The 21,709-nt window shown below is 40.7% G+C and overlaps 1 protein-coding gene across 2 annotated transcripts in view; it reads left to right on the top strand.

Annotated features, from left to right (window-relative positions):
- The window catches only part of LOC140212228 (vinculin), a 284,348-nt gene that overhangs the window by 81,161 nt on the left and 181,478 nt on the right, over positions 1-21,709 (top strand). For both annotated transcript variants that reach the window (XM_072282957.1, XM_072282956.1), the window contains exon 3: positions 15,556-15,706. In XM_072282957.1, the coding sequence (XP_072139058.1) occupies positions 15,556-15,706 (151 nt within the window). The remainder of the gene's footprint in view (positions 1-15,555; positions 15,707-21,709) is intronic.

The raw sequence follows: 21,709 nt of genomic DNA, 5'->3' as shown, positions 1-21,709 counted from the left end.
TCACACCACTCCACTGGTTGGTACATCTTGCTCCTGTACGCCCCTCTCGTCTCCATCTGCGATTCTGCCAACAAAAGTTATATCATCAGCAAATTTACAGATAGTATTTGAGCTATGCCCAGCCCCACAGTGATGGCTATATAATGCAACACTCAGGTCTGTCAGCTGCATAAGTCCAGGGAAGTCAATCTCTGGCCCTGCCAAACGTATGAGATTGAGATGCGAGTCCAACCCAAAACCCCCTGTTTGTGTGGATGCTGTGTGATTAGTTACTCTGTTACAAATAAGTACCACAAAGTAACAGACAAGAAAACGCATACAATTAACAATTTAGCTTTATAATTCTTAATTTGACTACAGGGATAGTGAGTAAAGAGCAAAAAAAAGTAAAGGGCCCATTTTAATGAAACAGTCTAACGTGCACAAGTTGTGGCTCACGGTTTCCCCTTCGCCAATCCTCCTTCGGTCTCCCTGGCTTTCGTTAGGTCATGGCCCGCTCTGGCAATTTCGCTTCATCTCCTGCCAAACAAAAGACCCAGATCACCCTGGTGTCAGGCACATGGCATGAAAACACCCTCCCGTCATTGGGTGGCTCACATTCCAAAGCGCCTGTTATCTGACCATTACATTAGCAGTGAAACCTTTTCCAGGATGTTACAGTAGAGAGTAGAACAGTGGGCTAAGCACACACTCCTGAGGTGCAAGGGTGTGGATCGTCAGCAAGGAGGAGATATTATCACCAATCCACACAAATTGTCTTCTGGTGAGGAAGACGAGGATCCAATTGCAAAGGGAGGTACAGAGGCCCAGGTTCTATAACTTATCAATAAGGATTGTGGGAATGGTGGGGTTACATGCTCAGGTATAGTTGATGAACAGCATCCTGACATAGGTGTTTGCATTGTCCAGGTTATCTAAAGACATGTGAAGAGCCATTGGGATTGCATCTGCCATTGACCTATTATGCCGATAGGCAAACTGCAGTGGGTCCAAGTCCTTGCTGAGGCAAGAGCTGAGTCTAGTCATGACCAACCTCTCAAACCATTTCATCACTGTAGATATGAGTGCTACTGGGCGATAGTCATTAAGGCAGCTCACATTATTCTTATTGGGCACTGGTATAATTTTTGCCTTTTTGAAGCAAGTGGGAACTTCCACCCGTAGCAATGAGAGGTTGAAAATGTCCTGGAAAACTCCTGCCAGTTGGTTGGCGCAAGTTTTCAAAGCCTTACCAGGTACTCCATCGGGGTCTTCTGCCTTGTGAAGGTCCACCCTCTTTAAAGATAGAGCAACTTCTGCCTCCGAGACAGAGATCACAGTGCCACCACGTGCAGCAAGGATCTTCACAGCTGTAGTTATATTCTCCCTTCCTTTTTTTTGGTAATTTATTTTTTATAGAAGTTCATCAACAAACAAACATTTCCATGAGATGTATTTCAGATACTATACGTATATATCATATAATCATATTTGTCACAAATCTCCACATAATATTTATCTGAGAGATACACTTATAGAAACGAGAGGAAAGAAAGAAGAAAATTATGTACAGAGTAGGGAGTGATCTTTTTTTTTACAACATATTCATTGACTTGTGAGAATAAAATCAGGCCTATGAGGTGTTATGTAGTTAAGCCATTTTTCCCAGTATGAATCAAATTGTTCCAACTTATGATTAACAGATGCTGTTATCTTCTCCATTTTGTAAATGTCCATTGTAATTTCCATCCATACATTTAAAGTTGGGATCTCCTGTGATAACCATTTCCTGGTAAGGGTCTTTTTACCAGCCACCAGCAGTATATTCATTAAATATTTGTCTTTTCAACCATTCTTGAGGTATATACCCAAAATATATGGTCTTACTTTCTAAGGGTATTTCACATTTAAAGATGTCTTGTAGGGCATTGTGTATCCCACTCCAGTAGTCTTTGATAACGGGGCATTCCCAGAAAATATGATAGTTTGCATTTTGATTTCCACAATTTCTCCAGCAAACAGGGAGGTTACTATCATGATGGGATTTCTGAGAGGGTGTAATAAAATATCTTATCAAGTTTATCTATCCAAACTCCCTCCATTTCTGTGAACTGGTACACTTCCTTTGATACCTCCATATTATTGTCCATTCTTCCTCAGATGTAATTATGCCTCCTTCCTTCTCCCATTTTAGACAATAGGTGCAGGAGTAGGCCATTCGGCCCTTCGAGCCAGCACCATCATTCACTGTGACCATGGCTGATCATCCACAATCAGTACCCCGTTCCTGCCTTCTCCCCATATCCCTTGACTCTGCTATCATTAAGAGCTCTATCTAACTCTTTCTTGAAAGCATCCAGAGAATTGGCCTCCACTGCCTTCTGAGGCAGAGCATTCCACAGATCCACAACCCTCTGTGTGAAAAAGTTTTTCCTCAACTCCGTTCTAAATGGCCTACCCCTTATTCTTAAACTGTGGCCTCTGGTTCTGGACTCCCCCAACATCGGGAACATGTTTCCTGCCTCTAGCATGTCTAATCCCTTAATAATCTTATGTTTTAATCAGCTCCCCTCTCATCCTTCTAAATTCCAGTGTATACAAGCCCAGTCGCTCCCAATCTTTCAACATGACAGTCCCACCATCCAGGGAATTAACCACGTGAACCTCCGATGCACTCCCTCAATAGCAAGAATGTCCTTCCTCAAATTTGGAGACCAAAACTGTACACAATACTCCAGGTGTGGTCTCACCAGGGCCCTGTACAACTGCAGAAGGACCTCTTTGCTCCTATACTCAACTCCCCTTGTTATGAAGGCCAACATGCCATTAGCTTTCTTCACTGTCTGCTGTACCTGCATGCTTACTTTCAGTGACTGATGAACAAGGACACCAAGATCTTGTTGTACTTCCCCTTTTCCTAACTTGACATAGACATACTTTATTGATCCCGAGGGAAACTGAGTTTCGTTACAGCTGCACCAACCAAGAATAGAGCATAAGTATAGAAATACAAAAACCACAAACAATCAAACAACAATATACAAACTATGCCAGATGGAAATAAGTCCAGGACCAGCCTATTGGCTCAGGGTGTCTGACCCTCCACGGGAGGAGCTGCAAAGTTTGATGGCCACAGGCAGGAACAACCTCCGATGACGCCCAGTGTTGTATCTTGGTGGAATCTGGCGGGTGTCCAACAGCAAAAGGTTCAATATCCAGTCTACAAACACGTTCCTCGATCGTAATATGACCAGAATTGTACCATCCGTTGTTAACCGGAACAGCAAGCCCCCAACTCCTTTACGCTTAGCAGTGCACTTCCGGTCAGCCCGAACAGTCTGGAAGCCCTCCATGGAAAAGTTTTGGTCGGGTATGTCCACGTGCAGTCCAAGTGGAGAACTCCTTTTCTCCACAAGTCTCTGTTGTCTCGACCCGGTCCTCTTTCCTCGCCTTTTTGATCCTGCTCTGCATCCTCTCTGTGTTTTCCTCCAGAATTCAGCCGGGGTGTCCGCTGCTCCGTTTGCTAAGCCGGCCGGCATAAGCACAATCAGCTGGTCCCTGGAATAAACAATGGGACCATACTGCTGCCCCGCTAATGAGACGTGTCTGAACGTAACTATTTCCAGCGCTAAAAAAACAAATAAAACTCTCTCTACCAGCATGTTAGAGAGGGTGCAGCTTCAACGTGTTACCGTGAAAAAAATACAACAAATAACGTAAGTTAAAAAAGTAAGAAGAAAAAAGTAAGAAAAGCTTAGTCGGAACAGCTGTAACAGGCTGCATGCACGACCGGCGCATGCACACTAGACACCATTCAGATAGTAATCTGCCTTCCTGTTCTTGCCACCAAAGTGGATAACCTCACTCTTATCCACATTAAATTGCATCTGCCATGCTTCTGTGCACTCACCCTACCTGTCCAAGTCATCCTGCATTATCTCAACATCCTCCGCACATTTCACACTGCCACCCAGCTTTGTGTCATCTGCAAATTTGCTAATGTTACTTTTATTCCATTCTTCTAAATCATTAATGTATATTGTAAATAGCTGCAGTGCCAGCACCGAGCCTTGCGGTACCCCACTAGTCACCGTGTGGGACCTTATCAAAGGCTTTCTGAAAGTCCAGGTAAACTATATCCACTGGCTCTCCCTTGTCCATTTTCATAGTTACCACCTCAAAAAATTCCAGATTAGTTGAGCATGATTTCCCCTTTGTAAATCCACGCTGACTCGGACCGATCCTGTTACTGCTATCCAAATGTGCCGCTATTTCATCCTTTAAAATTGACTCCAGCATCTTCCCCACCACTGATGTCAGATTAACTGGTCTAACTGGTTTTGTTTCAATGTGTGAAGTCAAATGTGTTTTAAGATTTGACATACTCTTATACACGCTTGAAATTATTCTACTACCATTATCTGAATTGTATGCTTTTCTAAATAGCTATCAAACATGTACTTGCCGTGGTTATATTTTTAACCCTCCTATGAACATACTGTCGCATCTGTAAATGCCGATAAAAGTCTTGTTTTTCTAATGGGTGTTTCTGTTTAAGCATTTCAAAACTGAACAGTGTTCCTTCTTTCATTGTATTGCAAAGAACTGTTATTCCTTTAGCTGTCCAGTCCTTAAATCTAGCATCCAGTTTATTCAGCATAAAATCCGAGGGCATATGCACACCATTTAAGAATTGCAATGTCTGTCTCTCGTTTATATTCTTTTATAATAGTTTTCCATATTTTAAGTCCATTTCACCCATGGGTTATCAATAGTATTTATGTAACTTTGTAGGTTGTTATCAGTCAAAATTGCCTGTATGGGGATGGAAAGTATCCCCTCAATGTTTTTCCATTGAGCGTCATATGATAGGTTACACCACCAGTATATCACAGCTCTCAACTGTGCTGCATAATAATCTCAAAGAGAAGGTAGGCCCCATCCCCCCTTTTCCTTGGCTAATTGCTAAGTTTTGAGATGAACCCTAGGCCTTTTACCTTGCCATATATATCTTGATAATATTTTGTTCCATTCATTGAATCGATTTTTGTTAATCTCTATTGGTAGGGTCTGAAAGAGATATAATAGTCTGGGCAATATATTCATTTTAATGGATTCAATCCTTGAACTGAGACAAAAAAGGGAATTAGGTTCCATCTTGTTATATCTTCCTTAATTTTTTTATATATAGGTGGATAATTGCATTCTGATAATTTTGCCAAATCTTTTGGCATAATGATGCCCAAATATTTGAAAGACTCTGTTTGCCATGCCTAGGGATATCTACCTTCAATTTCTCTTGGTGGGCTATAGTTCTACGAAATTGATTGGGTTTTATCTATGTTGATCTTGATAATTGACCATGTTGTTCAAAGGATTGCATCAATTTAGGTAAAGAGTAAATAAGAGTAAGAGGTTGCCCTAGATAGATCAAAATGTCATCTGTGTAACAATCCAATTTATACTCTGTCCCTTTAATAGTAATTCCCCTGATGTCTTCATTTTGTCTGATGTATTGAGCTAATGGTTCCAGATATAATGCGAAGAGTAGCAGTGACCGTGCACAACCCTGTCTCGTGCCCCTTTCTAGGGTAAAACTATTTGATAAATATCTATTGATTTTAATCCTAGCAGTAGAGTTGTCATATAGTGCTTGTATAGTTTTAATAGTTGTCATGTAAACCAAATCTATGTAAAACTGTAAAGAAAATTCCAGTTAACGGAATGAAATGCCTTTTCAGCGTCCACACTTATCACTATTGTTTCAATTTTATTTTTTTGTATACGATCCATAATGTAAAGTGTCCTTCGTATATTGTCTTGTGTTTGGCGTTATTGTATAAAACCTGTCTGATCATTATGTATCAGTGTGGGTAGAAACTCTTCTAATCATTTGGCCATGATGGAGGTAAATAATCTATAGTCTACATTAAGAACAGATATTGGTCTAAATGGCCCACATTCCATTTTATCCTTGCCTTCTTTCAGTATAGCTGAGATTATCGCCTCCTTCCAGCTGGGTGGCATTTGTGCCTTTTTTAGAGCCCAGTTCAGGGTGGGGAGTAAAACAGGAATTAACTCATTTTCATTGAAAGTAGATATCCTTGGGCATGGCAAACAGGGTCTTTCAAATATTTGGGCATCATTGTGCCAAAAGATTTGTCAAAATTATCAGAATGCAATTATCAGCCTATAAAAAAAATTAAGGAAGATATAACAAGATGGAACCTAATTTTTTAGTCTCAGTTTAAGGATTGAATCTATTAAAATGAATATATTGCCCAGACTACTATATCTCTTTCAGACCCTACCAATAGAGATTAATCAGAATCAATTCAATTAATGGAACAAAATGTTGTCAAGATATATATGGCAAGGTAAAAGGCCTAGAGTTCGTCTCAAAACTTTGCAATTAACCAAGGAAAAGGGGGGATGGGGCCTACCTTTGCTTAGAGATTATTATTTTGCAGCACAGTTGAGAGCTGTGATATGTTGGTGCAACCTATCATATGAAGCTCACTGGAAAAACATTGAGGAGGGGATACTTCCCATCCCCAGACAGGCAATTTTGGCTGATAACAGCCTACAAAGGTACATAAATACTATTGATAATCCATCAGTGAAATGGACTCTTAAAATATGGAAAACTATTATAAAAGAATATAAACTAGAGGGAGATATTGCAATTCTTAAATGGTGTGCATATGACTCAGATTTTACGCCGAATAAACTGGTTGCTAGATTTAAGGACTGGACAGCTAAAGGAATAACAGTTCTTTGCAATACAATGAAAGAAGGAACACTGTTCAGTTTTGAAATGCTTAATGGGAAACACTTATTAGAAGAACATGACTTTTATCGGTATTTGCAGATGTGACAGTATGTTCATAGGAGGGTTAAAAATGTAATTAAGGCAAGTACATATTTGATAGAGCTGTTTAGAAAAGCATATAATTCAGATAACGGTAGTAGAATCATTTCAAGCGTGTACAAGGGTTTGTCAAATCTTACAACACATTTGTCTTCATACATTAAAACAAAATGGGAGAAGGAAGGAGGGATAATTATAGCTGAGGAAGAATGGACAATAGTATGAAAGTATCAATGGAAGTGTACCAGTTCACAGAAATGGAGGGAGTTTGGATGGAAAAACTCAATAAAGTATTTTATTACACCTTCTCAGAAATCCCATCATGATAGTAACCTCCCTGTTTGCTGGAGAAATTGTGGAAATCAAAATGCAAACCATTATCATCTGGGAATGCCCCGTTATCAAAGACTACTGGAGTGGGATACATAATGCCTTACAAGACATTTTCAAATGTGAAATACTGTACCCTTAGAAAGTAAGACCATATATTTTGGGTATGTTCCTCAAGAATGGTTGAAAAGGTAAATATTTAATGAATATACTGCTGGTGGCTGGTAAAAAGACCCTTACCAGGAAATGGTTATCACAGGAGAGCCCAACTTTAAATGTATGGATGGAAATTACAATGGACATTTACAAAATGGAGAAGATAACAGCATCTGTTAATCATTAGTTGGAACAATTTGATTCATACTGGGAAAAATGGTTCAACTACATAACACCTCAAAGGCCTGATTTTATTCTCACAAATCAATGAATATGTTGTAAAAAAGAAGGATTACTCCCTACTTGTACATAGTTTTCTCCTTTTGCTTGTTCTTTCTTTCCTCTCTTTTCTATAGGTGTATACCTCAGATAAATATATGGAGATTTGTGGCAAATATGATATATATGTACAATATCTGCAATACAGCTTGTGGAAATGTTTGTTTGATGATGAACTTCAATAAAAAATAAATTACAAAAAAAAGGAAGCGTCTAACTTTGATTGTAATTATAAATTTAAGTCTTCCCCCGCATACCAAGAGACCTTCTGTTTCCGTTACCATAATATTAGTAATTTTCTGGAAGAAACTAGTATCACTTCCTGAGGGTGCGTATATATTCAATAGAGTAACTGGATTTCCGTCTGTATTCCCCCTTACCAGAATATACCTGCCCTCCTTATCTCCCATTTCGGATGCTTTTTCAAAATTAGCTTGCTTGAGATGAGAATAGTAACTCCTCTCCTATGTGCTGATCTATGAGGAGAAAAACAAATTTAGTGAAGCCCATTCTCTTTGGTTTTCCATGCTCGTTATCATTTACGTGAGTTTCCTGTAAATATACTACATGGGCTTGTTCTTTCTTCATTTTTGATAGAATTTTACTGTGTTTGATTGGATTTAACAGCCCATTGACACTAAAATAAATGAATTTTACTTTGACCTTAGCCATGTGTATTTATCTGTCAGTATATCATTGAAATTAGCGGAATAAAACTTAATCGATCTACTCCCTGAACAAATAAGAATCAAGAAACGCGAATGAGAAAAAATGTAATGAAGGTGTGATTCCAAGGCTGAGGTCTCTACTAGATGACCTTGAGTTGAGCTAGAGGAAATGTCTAGCCGTGGGGGATAGCCTCTCCTACCTGTGAGTTGAGGGCCCCCACTGCAGTACCCATAAATGTAAGTGAAATTCCATTACACAGAAAAGACTTAGCTGTGTATTCCTGCCTTGTGTATGTGTGTGTATATACACACACACTCATTTAGGTGGGGAAAAAGAAGTGAATGAATAAAAAATAAAATAATGTAATATAAAATCCACATTGTTATATGTGCTTCTTGAGATAAATATAGCACCATCTATTTTTGCTTCTGTTTAGCTTATCAACACTTTTGAAATTAGTCAGACCTTATGGCTCTTCTGGAAGGGGTGAGGGCTGTCTTCTGAAAACTCAGTCTCTTCCTGACATTCTTCTCTCGCCCTCCTCCCATCCCCTGCTTTCTCAATTCTCTCACTATTTCCCAAGCAGAGCGGGATAGCTGCTCAGCCAGGCTTTCCCTCTGTTTGATCACACTGATGGGCAACCCTCTGTCCTTCATATCTGCAGTTGCCTCTTCCACTGTCTGATACAGTTGCGTCCCGTCTTCATAAAACACTCGCAGTTTAGCAGGGTACGGAGTCTGGAATCTAATCTTTCTTTGCTTTAATACTCGCTTCGCTTCAGAATATTCCTTGCGTTTCTGCACGACCGCTGGGGGGGAGAGGGGGTAATCTTGATCAAAATATATTACTTTCCTTTTCAGAAATACCTTCTTCTTTCCCCAAGCCTTGTGTAGAATCTCTGCTATGGTTTTGTACCGAAGGAATCTGATTACTATTGAACGTGGCTTATCTTCCCTGTCTCCAGAAGGCCTTGGGGGGAGCGTGCAGTGTGCACTCTCAATTTCAAGTTCCATAGTCGAGGGAATCTCCAACGTGTCCCATAGTAACTTTTCTACAAACTCCACCATAGACAACCTCTCTGCTCCTTCAGAAACATTATATATCCTGATATTCTTACGTCGTGACCATCCTTGTTGGTCGAGTAGCTTATTTTCCTGTTGATTTAACACTTTTATCATCTTATATAATATCCATTCCATGTTTTGAATGCGATCTTCCACCTTTTTAATAGCGTGTCTCTGTGACTGCTATTTTTTTGATTAACATTGGTGAGCTTTGACTTGATATCATTTAGTTGCTGTTTTTTGTCTTTTTGGAATTCCCGTATCTCCCAGAATTTTTACTAAATTTGCCGCTTCGCCTGAACGACGCCCAGCGTCAGCCTCGCTACCATGCATTTGTGTAGGAGAGCTGCTGGTTGCAATCCTCTTGTCCACAAGCTCTGCAGTGATGCTTTTTTATATCTCCATTCCTTTTCCCCATTCTTGCCCTCCCTTACCAGTTCAGATATTTTCGAGAAATCATGTATTTGGTGGATTAACGGGGCAAAATAAGCGCTTTTCCGGAGGAGCTATTATCTTAAGCTGCCATTCTGGACGATGACATCACCGGAACCCGAGGTGGAATTTCTTGCCAGAAGGTGGTGAATCTGTAGAATTTGTTGCCACAAAAGGCTGTGAAGACCAAGTCATTGGGTATATTTCAGGCAGAGATTGATTCAAGATTGTTTAATGTCATTGATAATAATTGTTACTCCAAATTGATGCAGCAGAATAAAAAAACTCAAGCTAGAAACATACATAGAAAACCTACAGCACAATACAGGCCCTTCAGCCCACAACGCTGTGCCAAACATGTACTAATCATTGGGGTTACCCATAGCCCTCTTATCTTTCTAAGCTCCATATACCTATCCAGGAGTCTGTGAAAAGACCCTATCACATCCGCCTCCAACACCATCATTGGCAGCTTATTCCACGCACTCACCACTCTGTTTTGCCCTGACAACACCTCTGTACCTACTTCTAAGCACCTTAAAACTGTGCTCTCTTGTGTTAGCCATTTCAGCTCTAGGAAAAAACCTCTGACTATCCACATGGTCAGTGCTTCTCATCATCTTGTACACCTCTATCAGGTCACCTCTCATCCTCCGTCACTCCAAGGAGAAAAGGCTGAGTTCACTCAACCTATTATCATAAGGCATGCTCCCCAATCCAGGCAACATCCTTGTAAATTTCCTCTGCACCCTTTCTATAGTTTCCACATCCTTCCTGTAGTGAAGTGACCAGAACCGAGCACAGTACTCCAAGTGGGGTCTGACCAGGGTCCTATATAACTGTAACATTACCTCTCGACTCTTAAACTCAATCCCACGGTTGATGAAGGCCAATGTACTGTACGCCTTCTTAACCACAGAGTCAACCTGCGCAGCAGCTTTGAGTGTCCTATAGACTCGGACCACAAGATCCCTCTGATCCTTCACACTGCCAAGAGTCTTACCATTAATACTATATTCTACTATCATATTTAACCTACCAAAATGAACCACCTAACACTTATCTGGGTTGAACTCTATCTGCCACTTCTCAGCCCAGTTTTGCATCCGATTGATGTGCTGCTGTAACCTCTGACTATCTACAACACCCCAACCTTTGTGTCATCAGCAAATTTACTAACCCATCCCTCCACTTCCTCATCCAGGTCATTTCTAAAAATCACAAACAGAAGGGGTCCCAGAACAGATCTCTGAGGCACACCACTGATCACTGACCTCCATGCAGAATATAATCTGTCTACAACCACTCTTTGCCTTCTGTGGGCAAGCCAATTCTGGATCCACAAAGCAAGGTCCTCTTGGATCCCATGCCTCCTTACTTTTTCAATAAGCCTTGCATGGGGTACCTTATCAAATGCCTTGCTAAAATCCATATACACTACATCTACTGCTCTACCTTCATCAACGTGTTTAGTCACATCCTCAAAAAATTCAATCGGGCTTGGAAAGCATGACCTGCCTTTGACAAAGCCATGCTGACTATTCCTAATCATATTATGTCTCTCCAAATGTTTATAAATCCTGCCTCTCAAGATTTTTTCCATCAACTTACCAACCACTGAAGTAAGACTCACTGGTCTATAATTTCCTGGGCTATCTCTATTTTCTCACTTGAATAAGGGAACAACATCTGCAATCCTCCAATCCTCTGGAACCTCTCCTGTCCCCATTGATGGCAAAGATCATTGCCAGAAACTTAGCACTCTTTCCCCCCTTACCTCCCACAATAGCCAGTGGTATGTCTTGTCCGGTCCCGGAGACTTATCCAACTTGATGCTTTCCAAAAGCTGAAGCACATCCTCTTAATGTCTGTATGCTCAAGCTTTTCAGTCTGCTGTAAGTCATCTCTACAATCGCCAACATCCTTTTCCGTAGTGAATACTGAAGCAAAGTATTCATTAAATACCACTGCTATCTCCTCCAGTTGCATACACGCTTTTCCACTGTCACACTTGATTTGTCCTATTCTGTCATGTCTTATCCTCTTGCTCTTCACATACTTGTTGAATATCTTAGGGTTTTCTGCAGCCGTGACACTACTTCTGATCAGCAGTGCCACGCCCCCACCTTTTTTGCCTCCCTCCTGTCCTTTCTGAAACTTCTAGAGCCTGGCACTCTAATTAACCATTCCTGCCCCTGAACCATCCAAGTCTGTAATGGCCACAACATCATGGCTCCAAGTACTGAACTCGCTCTAAGCTCCTCCACTTTGTTCATGATACTCCTTGCATTAAAGTAGACATGTCTCAAACCATCAGTCTGAGCGCATCCCTTCTCTATCACCTGCCTATCCTCCCTCTCACACTGTCCCCAAGCTTTCTCTTTTTGTGAGCCAACCGCCCTTTCCTCCATCTCTTCAGTTTAGTTCCTATCCCCCTGCAATTCTAGGTTAAACTCTCCCCAGTAGCCTTAGCAAACCTTCCTGCCAGGATATTGATCCCCCTCAGATTCAAGTGCAACCCGTCCTTTTTGTACAGGTCACGCTTCCCCTAAAAAAGGACCCAATGATCCAGAAATCTGAATCCCAGTCCCCTGCTCCAACCCCTGGGCCACACATTTATCCTCCACCGCACTCTATTCCTATACTCACTGTCACGTGGCACAAGCAATAATCCCGTGATTACTACCCTTGAGGTCCTGCTTGTCAACTTCCTTCCTAACTCCTTGTCATCTGTGTTCAGGACCTCCTACCTATGTCGTTGGTACCAGAATGTATTACGACCTCTGGCTGTTCACCTTCCTGCTTCAGGATTCCCACTTCAAGATGAGGAACACAATAATAGTTGAAAAAAATACAATAAATATAAATACATAAAATGGCTTGAATACATTGATTGTACTGCCATAAAGTGACTCTAGGCACAGGAGGGTCTATGCATAAGGTGACTGATGGGAAATGATAAAGTGATAAAGTAATAAAGTTCTTGTTTGGTAAGGGAGTTGAGAGTTACAGGGTGAAGGAGAGAAAGTGGGATTGAGGGGAAAATTCAGTCCCTCTGCATAGGTATGTTCCATTGAGGCAGGGAAAGGATGGTAGGGTAAAAGAACCATGGTGTACAAAGGAAGTAGAAAATCTAGTTAAGAAAAGCTTATGAAAGTTTCAAGAAGTTAGGTACTGTTAGAGCTCTAGAAAATTACAAGGGTGCGAGGAAGGAGCTCGAAGGGGCCATGATAAACCCCAAGGCATTCTACAGGTATGTGAAGAGAAAGGAGATGAGGCATGTGAGAATAGGACCAATCAGGCACAATAGTGGAAACACGTGCGTGGAGCCAGAGGAAGTAGCGGAGAAACTTAATGAATACTTTGCTTCAGTATTCACCAGGGAAAAGGACCTTGGCAATTGTGGGGATGACTCGCAGCAGACTGAAACACTTGAGTGCATGGACATTAAGAAAGAGGATGTACTGGAGCTTTTTAAAGGTCACACATGGGACATTCAAAGCTGCTGTGCCGGTTGATGATGTTAAGAAGGTGTATGGTATGTTTGCCTTCATCAACCATGGAGATTGATTTCTAGAGCCGTGGGGTAATGTTACAGCTGGCTAAGACCTTAGTCAGACCCCACTTGGAGTACTTTGTTCAGTTCTGGTCACACCATTGCAGGAAGGATATGGATACTATAGAGGGAGTGCAGAGGAGATTTACAAGGGTGTTGCCTGGATTGGAGAGCATCTCTTATGAGAATAGGTTGAGTGAACTTGGCCTTTTATCCTTGGAGTGACAGAAAATGAGAGATGACCTGATAGAGGTGTAGAAGATGATGAGAGGCATTGATTATGTGGATAGCCAGAAGCTTTTTCCCAGGCTGAAATGGCTAACACAAGGGGGCATAGTTTTAAGGTGCTTGGAAACAGCTACAAGGGGAATGTCAGAGGTAAGTTTTTTTTTACAACGAGAGTGGTGGGTATGTGGAATGCACTGCCAGCGAAGGTGATAGAGGCGGATACAATCGGATCTTTTAAGAGACTCTTAAATAGGTACATGGAGCTTAGAAAAGGAGAAGGCTATGCAGTAGGGAAATTGTAGGCAGTTTCAAGAGTAGATTACATGGTTGGCCCAGCAATGTGCTGTAGATTTCTATGTCTCTATGTTATTGTCGTGCTTAATTACCCCCAGTCTGAGGAAGTGGTTTAGTTTTTAACTACTTTGGTGGGTCTGGTGTAAGACTGGTAAGGAATTGCAGATTTTCTTCCTAGAAAAATATCATTGAGTCCAATTATATCTAATTTGTTTTTTTAACCCTCTACAATCGATCAAGCCTATTTGGCTTGGACAATTAAAGGTATATCAAGATCTATTTTTGGATAATTGTTTCATGTCTTTTGAACAGTTATCTAACAAATACAATTTGCCTAGATCCCATTTGTTTAGATATTTACAGATTAGAAATTTTTAAAATACTGTTCTTCCTACCTTTCCGAATTTATATTCATCAGATATTTTGGAAAACATTTTAGGTTTAAATCCTTTTCAGAAAGGTGTAATAGCAAACGTTTATAATATAATTATGAAAATACATCCAGACGTATCTAATAAAGTTAAGACCAATTGGGAAAGGGAACTTAAGATTACTTTACCTATTGAAAAATGGGGGGAAAAATCTTCAATTAGTTAATTCATCCTCTATATGTGCTAAACATGCATTGAGACAGTTTAAAGTAGGGTTCATATGTCCAAAGATAAATTAGCTCGTTATTACTCTAATATAAATCCTATATGTGATAGATGTCATTCCGAGATATCTTCTTTAACTCATATGTTTTGGTCATGTCCTCTTTTTAAAAAAAGTACTGGAAAGATATCTTTGATATTATTTCAACTGTTTTGAGTATTGATTTACAACCCCACCCTATTACTGCAATTTTAGGTTTACCAATGATAGAACCAAATCTTTTAACCTCTTCAGCTTGTCGGATGATTGTATTCCTTACACTAATGGCCAGAAGATCCATTTTGCTGAATTGGAAAGAGATCAATCCCCCCACCACATTGCATTGGTTCTCTCAAACTATGTTGTGTTTAAATTTAGAAAAAAATAAAAGTGTTATTTATGATCCCTCTATTAAATTCGAGAAGACTTGGAGGCCATTTATTCAATACTTTCATATGATGTAATTTGACCTTTTCCAAACCTAATCTATTTCCTTTTAGTATATGCTGAGAGGAGCGGCATTGACGACACTAATGGTTCTTTTTTTTTATATTTCACAACAGCCCATGCCCTTTTTTCTGTAGTTTAGTTGGTCTATTTTGTAGCCTGGTGTTTTTTTTTGGGGGGGGGTATACTTTTTTTTTCCTTTTTCATGTTAACTTGTCTATATATAATATTTGTATCCTGTAAGGCTGGGAGGTTAATATCCATGTATTAACTGGGTTTATACTTATATATGATAATTACAACAATGTAATCCCAATAACTTTGTATGATTAGTATGTTATGTTAACCTTTATCATAATGATACTAATAAAAAGATTGAAAAAGCAAGAAAAATATCTGAGGTATTTTTTTTTTATAATTTAGTGCTTTCATGAAGAAATATTTAATTTAGTTTACTTTGATTTAAATTTTCCAGTTGTCATTGTGGGAATCAAATGCATCCCTGGAGCAATGGTTTCTGGTTGCATAACTGAATGCTTAAGTGTCTTGCATGATTTGTAGTTAATGATTGTTTGTAATAGTTAATAGAGCATTTTTTTTTAATTTATTGTATGCAGGGTTGAAAATGCTTGTACTAAATTAATCCAGGCTGCACAGATGCTGAAGGACAACCCATACGCTGTACCTGCACGTGATTATCTCATTGATGGTTCGAGAGGAATTCTTTCTGGAACGTCAGACCTGCTCTTGACATTTGATGAGGCAGAGGTATTTATTCAAAACAAAATCAGTTATTTTCTTATTGGATCATGGGGCCAGATCTTCCACAAAAGATCTAACTGCCCAGTTTCTAAACAGAAGCTACAGCAAAGTTGTGTGCTGCTCCCAAATAATTTCAGGCTGAGAAATATGCTGAATCTAACCAGGTTAGCTGAGGTAAATAACCATAAGCAGAATTAGGCCATCTGGCCCATCAAATCTGCTCCGGCATTCAATCATAGCTGATCATTTTTTTTTCTCTATCTCCTCCTCAACCCTAGTTCCCAGCCTTCTCCCCATAACCAATCAAGAACGTATCAATCTCTGCCTTAAATACACCCAACGACCTGGCCTCCATAGCTGTGTGTGGCAACAAATACCATAAATTTGCCACCCTTTGGCTAAAGAAATTTCTCTGCATCTCCGTCTTGAAAGGGCGCTCCTCTATCCTGAGGCTGTGCCCTCTTGTCCTAGACTCTTCCACCATGGGAAACATCCTTTCCACGTATACTCTGTCTCGGCCTTTCGACATTTGAAAGGTTTCAATAAGATCCTCCCTTATCCTTCTGAATTCCAGCGAGTACAGACCCAGAGCCATCAAATGTTACTCGTATGTTAGCCCTTTAATTCCTGGAATCACCTTTGTGAACCTCCCCTGGAACCTCTCCAATGCCAGCACATCTTTTCTAAGATGAAACATAGAAAACCTACAGCACAATACAGGCCCTTCGGCCCACAAAGCTGTGCCGAACATGCCCTTACTACCAAGGTTTACCGATAGCCCTCTATTTTTCTAAGCTCCATGTAGCCATCCAGGAGTCTCTTATTAGACCCTATCGTTTCTGCCTCCACTGCTGGCAGCCCATTCCACGCACTTACCACTCTCTGTTTTTAAAAAAAAACAACAACAACAACTTACCCCGACATCTCCTCTGTACCTACTTCCAAGCACCTTAAAACTGTGCCCTCTCGTGCTGGTCATTTCAGCCCTGGGAAAAAGCCTCTTGACTGTCCACAAGATCAATGCCTCTCATTATCATCTTGTACACCTCTATCAGGTCACCTCTCATCCTCCATCGCTCCAAGGAGAAAAGGCTGAGTTCACTCAACCTATTCTCATAAGGCAAGCTCCCCAATCCAAGCAACATCCTTGTAAATCTCGTCTGCACCCTTTCTATGGTTTCCACGTCCTTCCTGTAGTGAGGCAACCAGAATTGAGCACAGTGGGCCCAAAACTGTTCACAATACTCAAGGTGAGGCCTCACCAGTGCCTTTATAAAGCCTCAGCATCACATCCTTGCTCTTGTATTCTTGACCTCTTGAAATGAATGCAAACATGGCATTTGCCTTCCTCACCACCGACTCAACCTGCAAGTTAACCTTCAGGGTGTTCTGCACAAGGACTCCCAAGTTCCTCTACATCTGAGATTCCTGGGTTTTCTCCCCATTTAGAAAATAGTCCGCACATTTAATTCTACTACCAAAGTGCATGGTCATGCATTTTCCAACATTGTATTTCATTTGCCATTCTCTTGCCCATTCTCCTAATATGTCGAAGTCCTTCTGCATCCTACCTGTTTCCTCAACACTACCTGCCCCTCACCATTCTTCGTATCATCTGCAAACTTGGCAACAAAGCCATCTATTCCATCATCTAAATCATTTACATACAGCATAGAAAGAAGTAGTCCCAACAACGATCCCTGTGGAACACCTCTAGTCACTGGCAGCCAACCAAAAATCCTTTTATTTCCACTCGCTGCCTGCTACCAGTCAGCCAATGCTCTAACAATGCCAAAAACTTTCCTGTAATACCATGGGCTCTTAACTTGGTAAACAGCCTCGTGTGTAGCACCTCGTCAAAGGCCTTCTGAAAGTCCAGATATACAACATCCGCTGCATCCCCTTTATCTATCCTACTTGTCATCTCAAAGAATTCCAACAGGTTCATCAGGCAGGATTTTCCCTGAAGGGAACCATGCTGATTTTGTCCTATCTTGTCCTGTGTCACCAAGTACTCCATCACCTCATCCTTCACAGTTGACTCTAACATCTTCCCAACCACTGAGGTCAGGCTAACTGGTCTATAATTTCCTTTCTGCTGCCTTCCTCCTTTCTTAAAGAGTGGAGTAGCATTTACAATTTTCTAGTCTTCTGGCACCATGCCAGAGTCCAATGATTTTTGAAAGATGATTTCTGCCACCACAATGTTTAACGCTACCTCTTTCAGAACCCTAGGATGCAGTTCTTCTGTTCCAGGTGACTTGTGTATTTTTAGGTCCTTCAGCATTTTGAGTTCCTTCTCTCTTGTAATAGTAACTGCATCCACTTCTTTTCCTTCACAAACTACAACATCAGGCATACTCATAGTGCCTTCCACAGTGAAGGCTGATGCAAAATACTCATTTAGTTCATCAGCCATCGCCCTGTTATTATTTCTCCAGCCTCATTTTCCAGTGGTCCAATATCCACTCTCATTTCTCTTTTATTTTTAACATTGAAAAAAAACTTTTACTTTCTGCTTTGATATTATTTGCTAGCTTGCTTTTATATTTCATCTTTTCCCTTCTAATCATTTTTTTAGTTGCTCTCTGTAGATTTTTAAAAACTTCCCAATTCTCTGTGCAATGAGGCAGGTAAGATTAATGATCTTGTAGTCGGGGATCCTCTTGGAAAGAGTGATCACAGTATGATTGAATTTCGCATACAGATAGAGGATGAAATAGATCTAAAACTAGTGTATTATGCTTGAACAAGGGAGATTACAACAGGGTGAGGGAGAACTTGGCTAATGTGGATTGGGAGCACAGGCTATTTGGTAGGACAGTTGAGGAACAGTGGAATACTTTCAAAGAGATTTTTCACAGTGCTCAATAAAAGTATATTCCAGTCAAAAGTAAGGACAGTAAGTTTGGGGAGAGCCAGCCTTGGATAACTAAGGAAATCTAACTAAAATAACTAACTGATAAAGAAGAAGAGAGAATTGTATGACATTTATAGGAAACAGAGAGTAAATAAGGTGCTTGAGGAGTATAAAAAGTGCAAGAAAATACTTAAGAAAGAAATCAGGAGGGCTAAAAGAAGACGTGAGGTTGCCTTGGCAGTCAAAGTGAAGGATAATCCAAAGAGCTTTTACAGGGGTATATTAAGAGTAAAAGGATTGTAAGGGATAAAATTGGTCCTCTTGAAGATCAGAGTGGTTGGCTATGAGCGGAACCAAAAGAAATGGAGGAGATCTTAAATGGGTTTTTTGCGTCTGTATTTACTAAGGAAACTGGCATGAAGTCTATGGAATTAGAGGAAACAAGTAGTGAGATCATGGAAACTGTACGGATTGAAAAGGAGGAGGTGCTTGCTATCTTGAGGCAAATTAAAGTGGATAAATCCCCAGGACTTGACAGGGTTATCCCTCGGACCTTGAAGGAGACTAGTGTTGAAGTTGCAGGGGCACTGGCAGATATATTTAAAATGTCGGTGTCTACGGGTGAGGTGCCGGAGGATTGGAGAGTGGCTCATGTTGTTCCATTGTTTAAAAAAGGATCGAAAAGTAATCCGGGAAATTATAGGCCGGTAAGTTTGACGTCAGTAGTGGGTAAGTTATTGGAGGGAGTACTAAGAGACAGAATCTACAAGCATTTGGATAGACAGGGACTTATTAGGGAGAGTCAACATCGCTTTGTGCATGGTAGATCATGTTTGACCAATCTATTGGAGTTTTTCAAGGAGGTTACCAGGACAGTGGATGAAGGGAAGGCAGTGGATGTTGTCTACATGGACTTCAATAAGGCCTTTGACAAGGTCCCGCATGGGAGGTTAGTGAGGAAAATTCAGTTGCTAGCTATACATGGAGAAGTGGTAAATTGGATTAGACATTGGCTCAATGGAAGAAACTAAAGAGTGGTAGTAGAGAATTGCTTCTCCGAGTGGAAGCCTGTGACTACTGGTGTACCACAGGGATAAGTGCTGGGTCCATTGTTATTTGTCATCTATATCAATGATCTGGATGATAATGTGGTAAATTTGATCAGTAAATTTGCTGATGATATAAAGATTGGAGGTGTAGTGGACAGTGAGGAAGGTTTTCAGAGCCTGCAAAGGGACTTGGACCAGCTGGAAAAATGGGCTGAAAAATGGCAGATGGAGTTTAATACAGACAAGTGTGAGGTATTGCACTTTGGAAGGACAAACCAAGGTAGAACATACAAGGTAAATCGTAGGGCACTGAGGAGTGCAGTAGAATAGAGGGATCTGGGAATACAGATACAAAATTCCCTAAAAGTGTCGTCACAGGGAGATAGGGTCGTAAAGAGAGCTTTTGGTACATTGGCCTTTATTAATTGAAGTATTGAGTATAAGAGCTGGAATGTTATGATGAGGTTGTATAAGGCATTGGTGAGGCCGAATCTGGAGTATTGTGTTCAGTTTTGGTCACCAAATTACAGGAAAGATATTAATAAGGTTGAAAGAGTGCAGAGAAGGTTTACAAGGATATTGCCGGGACTTGAGAAACTCAGTTACAGAGAAAGGTTGAATAGGTTAGGACTTTATTCCCTGGAGCGTAGAAGAATGAGGGGAAATTTGATAGAGGTATATGACATTATGATGGGTATAGACAGAGTGAGTGCAAGCAGGCTTTTTCCACTGACGCAAGGGGAGAAAAAAACCAGAGGACATGGGTTAAGTGTGAGGGGGGAAAAGTTTGAAGGGAACATTAGTGGGGGCTTCTTCACACACACAGTGGTGGGAGTATGGAATGAGCTGCCAGACGAGGTGGTAAATATGGGTTCTTTTTTAACATTTAAGAATAAATTGGACAGATACATGGATGGGAGGTGTATGGAGGGATATGGTCCGTGTGCAGGTCAGTGGGACTAGGCAGAAAACAGTTTGGCACAGCAAAGAAGGGCCAAAAGGCCTGTTTCTGTGCTGTAGTTTTTTTTATGATTTCTATGGTTTCTATGGAAATAAAAGATAGTATCAAATTAAAAGCTCATGTGTACAAAAGTGACAAGGAGTAGTGGGAGACTGGAGGATTGGGAAAACTTTAAAAAGTAACAAAGAATGTCTAAACAAGAAATAAGGAAAGGGAAGACAGAGTATGAAAGTAAATTAGCACAAAATATAAAAACAGATAGCAAAAGTTCTTATAAATATATAAAGCTGAAGAGGGTGACTAAAGTCAATGAAGGTCCCTTGGAAGATGAGAAGGAGAAATTGATATTGGGTGATAACGAAATGGCTGAGGCATTGAACAGCTATTTTGTGACAGTCTTCACAGTGGAAGACACGTCTAATATGCCAAAGAAGGATATTATGACCGAAATGGGAGATGAGGACCTCGATAAAATCACTGTCACTAAAGTGATAGTGATGGGAAAACTAGAGGGCCTGAAGGTAGATAAGTCCCCTGGTCCTGATGGGATGCATCCCAGGGTGCTGAAGGAATTGGCGGAGGTTATAGTAGACGCATTGGTAATCTAGACTCTCTAGACTCTGGGCAGGTCCCGGCAGATTGGAAGACAGCAAATGTCACGCCACTTTTTAAAAAAGGATGTAGGCAAAAGACGGGCAACTACAGGTCAGGTAGCTTAAAATCTGTAGTCGGGAAAATACTTGAAACTGTCATTAAGGAAGAAATAGCAAAACATTTAGAAAGGAGTGGTTCCATTAGACAGAAGCAGCATGGATTCAGAAAGGGCAGGTCCTGTTGGACAAACTTACTGGAGTTCTTTGAGGACATAATGAGTGCAGTGGATAGAGGGGAACAGATGGATGTCGTATACTTGGATTCCCAGAAGGCATTCGATAAGGTGCCGCACAAGAGACTTATAAATAAGATACGGATGCATGGAGTCGGAGGAAGTGTATTGGCATGGATAATGGATTGGTTAACCAATAGAAGGCAGAGAGTTGGTATAAATGGGTGTTTCTCCAGTTGGCAGTCAGTGGTAAATGGGGTGCTGCAGGGGTCGGTGCTGGGCCCGCAGCTGTTTTACCATTTACATTGATGAT

The sequence above is a fragment of the Mobula birostris genome, chromosome 18 (assembly GCF_030028105.1).
Source record: "Mobula birostris isolate sMobBir1 chromosome 18, sMobBir1.hap1, whole genome shotgun sequence".
NCBI lineage: Eukaryota > Metazoa > Chordata > Chondrichthyes > Myliobatiformes > Myliobatidae > Mobula > Mobula birostris.
The sequence above is the reverse complement of the archived record's forward strand: the minus strand, read 5'-3'. Positions and strand labels throughout refer to the sequence as shown.